The sequence below is a fragment of the Pholcus phalangioides genome, unplaced genomic scaffold (genome assembly GCF_987345545.1).
Source record: "Pholcus phalangioides strain wild (caught in Gottingen) unplaced genomic scaffold, Ppha-v1.0 ptg000039l_1, whole genome shotgun sequence".
Lineage (NCBI taxonomy): Eukaryota > Metazoa > Arthropoda > Arachnida > Araneae > Pholcidae > Pholcus > Pholcus phalangioides.
The window spans coordinates 24,204,807-24,206,455 of NW_028301625.1; the positions used below are offsets into that span (position 1 = coordinate 24,204,807).

Genomic DNA, 1,649 nt, shown 5'->3' on the forward strand with positions numbered 1-1,649 from the left:
TTTAACTGCATTTTATATTTCCCCATGGTCCATATAGCATATGCCCAGTTTCAATGGAATGCGTCAACCAGAACGGATGTTGCATAGGGTGATAATTTTTGTCGCACCACGGTCATTTTCTGCACACGCAGGCTTGCGGCGGCTCACCAAAGACTGTGGCCAACGGTCGCCAAGTGCGGGGACTGCGCGAGAGAATTTTTTGTGACTAGACAGACCTGAAGATAACGCTGACTCAACATTCATGTTGTTCTCATTCTCATTCTCATTCATGTTATGTTCTCGATGATACAATAAAAGTGGACAGTAACAGTGGTGACCTAGACCGAAGCAACCTTCTGATGACATAAAGATGACGAATCTACTCAGCCGAAGCCCAATGTGTGCAGCACCGCCGATGCCATTAAGATCAGGGTAGGACCTTTTTGTGATCGCTCTATTTTGTTTGGTCAGGATAACAAATGTTATTTTTATTTTCGCAATTATATAACTAGATTCGCATAAAAGTCTGTATCCAAAAATGCCTAACGATAACTCTCCTAACCCTTCGCCACCTGACCCATCACCAGAAAACTTACAAATTTGTCGCGTTGCCTTGAAACTCCCGCCCATATGGCGGCAAAATATAAAGTTATGGTTCATTCAAGTGGAAAGTTGTTTTTCAATATCCGCCATAACTAACGACGCTACCAAATACAATAACGTGATTGCGGTTATAGATCCAGAAACGCTCGCTTCCGTTTCAGATATTTTATTGAACCCACCCGAAACAAACAAGTATGAGACTCTTAAACAACGGATAATCGAAGAATTCTCTGATTCTAACACTTGTCAAGTACGCAAGTTGTTGTCCGAACTACAGTTGGGGGACAAAAAACCTTCACACCTATTAAGGGAAATGAGAGATTTAGCCGGCAAATCTGTAAGCGACGATTTTCTAAAAACTCTATGGTTCCAACGTATGCCGTCAGAAACACAGGCCATCCTATCAGTTAGCTCAGAGAGCTTAGAGACATTAGCGACAATGGCCGACAAAATAATAGAAGTTAGTAAAGACACATACAACAACAGCATCTGTGCCATGGGGAGAGCGGAACGCACAGGGACCCCGCAGCTACATGTCAACAACGTTGAACCCGATAATCCCTCCCCTCTGACAGAAATGAGTGCCATGAGAGCGGAGATAGCTTCTCTTAGAAAAAAACTCGACCGCTTGTCTAGAGAGAGAGAAACAAACTATACGAGACGGAGGTTCAGATCTCCTTATCGTCGTTTCACTCCCTCATCACAAACAACCGGCTATTGCTATTACCATGCTAGATTCGGCAACAACGCCTTCAGATGTCAACAACCGTGCTCTTTTCAAACCAAGGAACAGGGAAACTAAACACGGCCGTCGACTATAATATATCGGCGACGTCAACACCGATGGCCGTGAAAACTTGTCGCCTTTATGTATTTGATAAAAGATCCCATTTGAGATTTTTAATTGATTCAGGATCTGACGTCTCTTGCATTCCACTCACAAAACATTACACAAAAATAGTTCCTGATTCATTTGAATTGTTTGCTGCCAATAACTCTAAGATACACACTTACGGCACCAAAGTTCTCAATGTTGACTTTGGATTAAGACGTTGTTTTGAGTGGAA

The 1,649-nt window shown here is 42.7% G+C and overlaps 1 protein-coding gene across 1 annotated transcript; it reads left to right on the forward strand.

The window, feature by feature from the left end:
* The first annotated feature begins 517 nt into the window (after positions 1-517).
* LOC149065734 (uncharacterized) lies at positions 518-1,384 on the forward strand. The gene has a single exon (XM_089254019.1). The coding sequence runs from the start codon at positions 518-520 to the stop codon at positions 1,382-1,384; it is 867 nt and encodes a 288-aa protein (XP_089110145.1).
* The last annotated feature ends 265 nt before the right edge of the window (positions 1,385-1,649 follow it).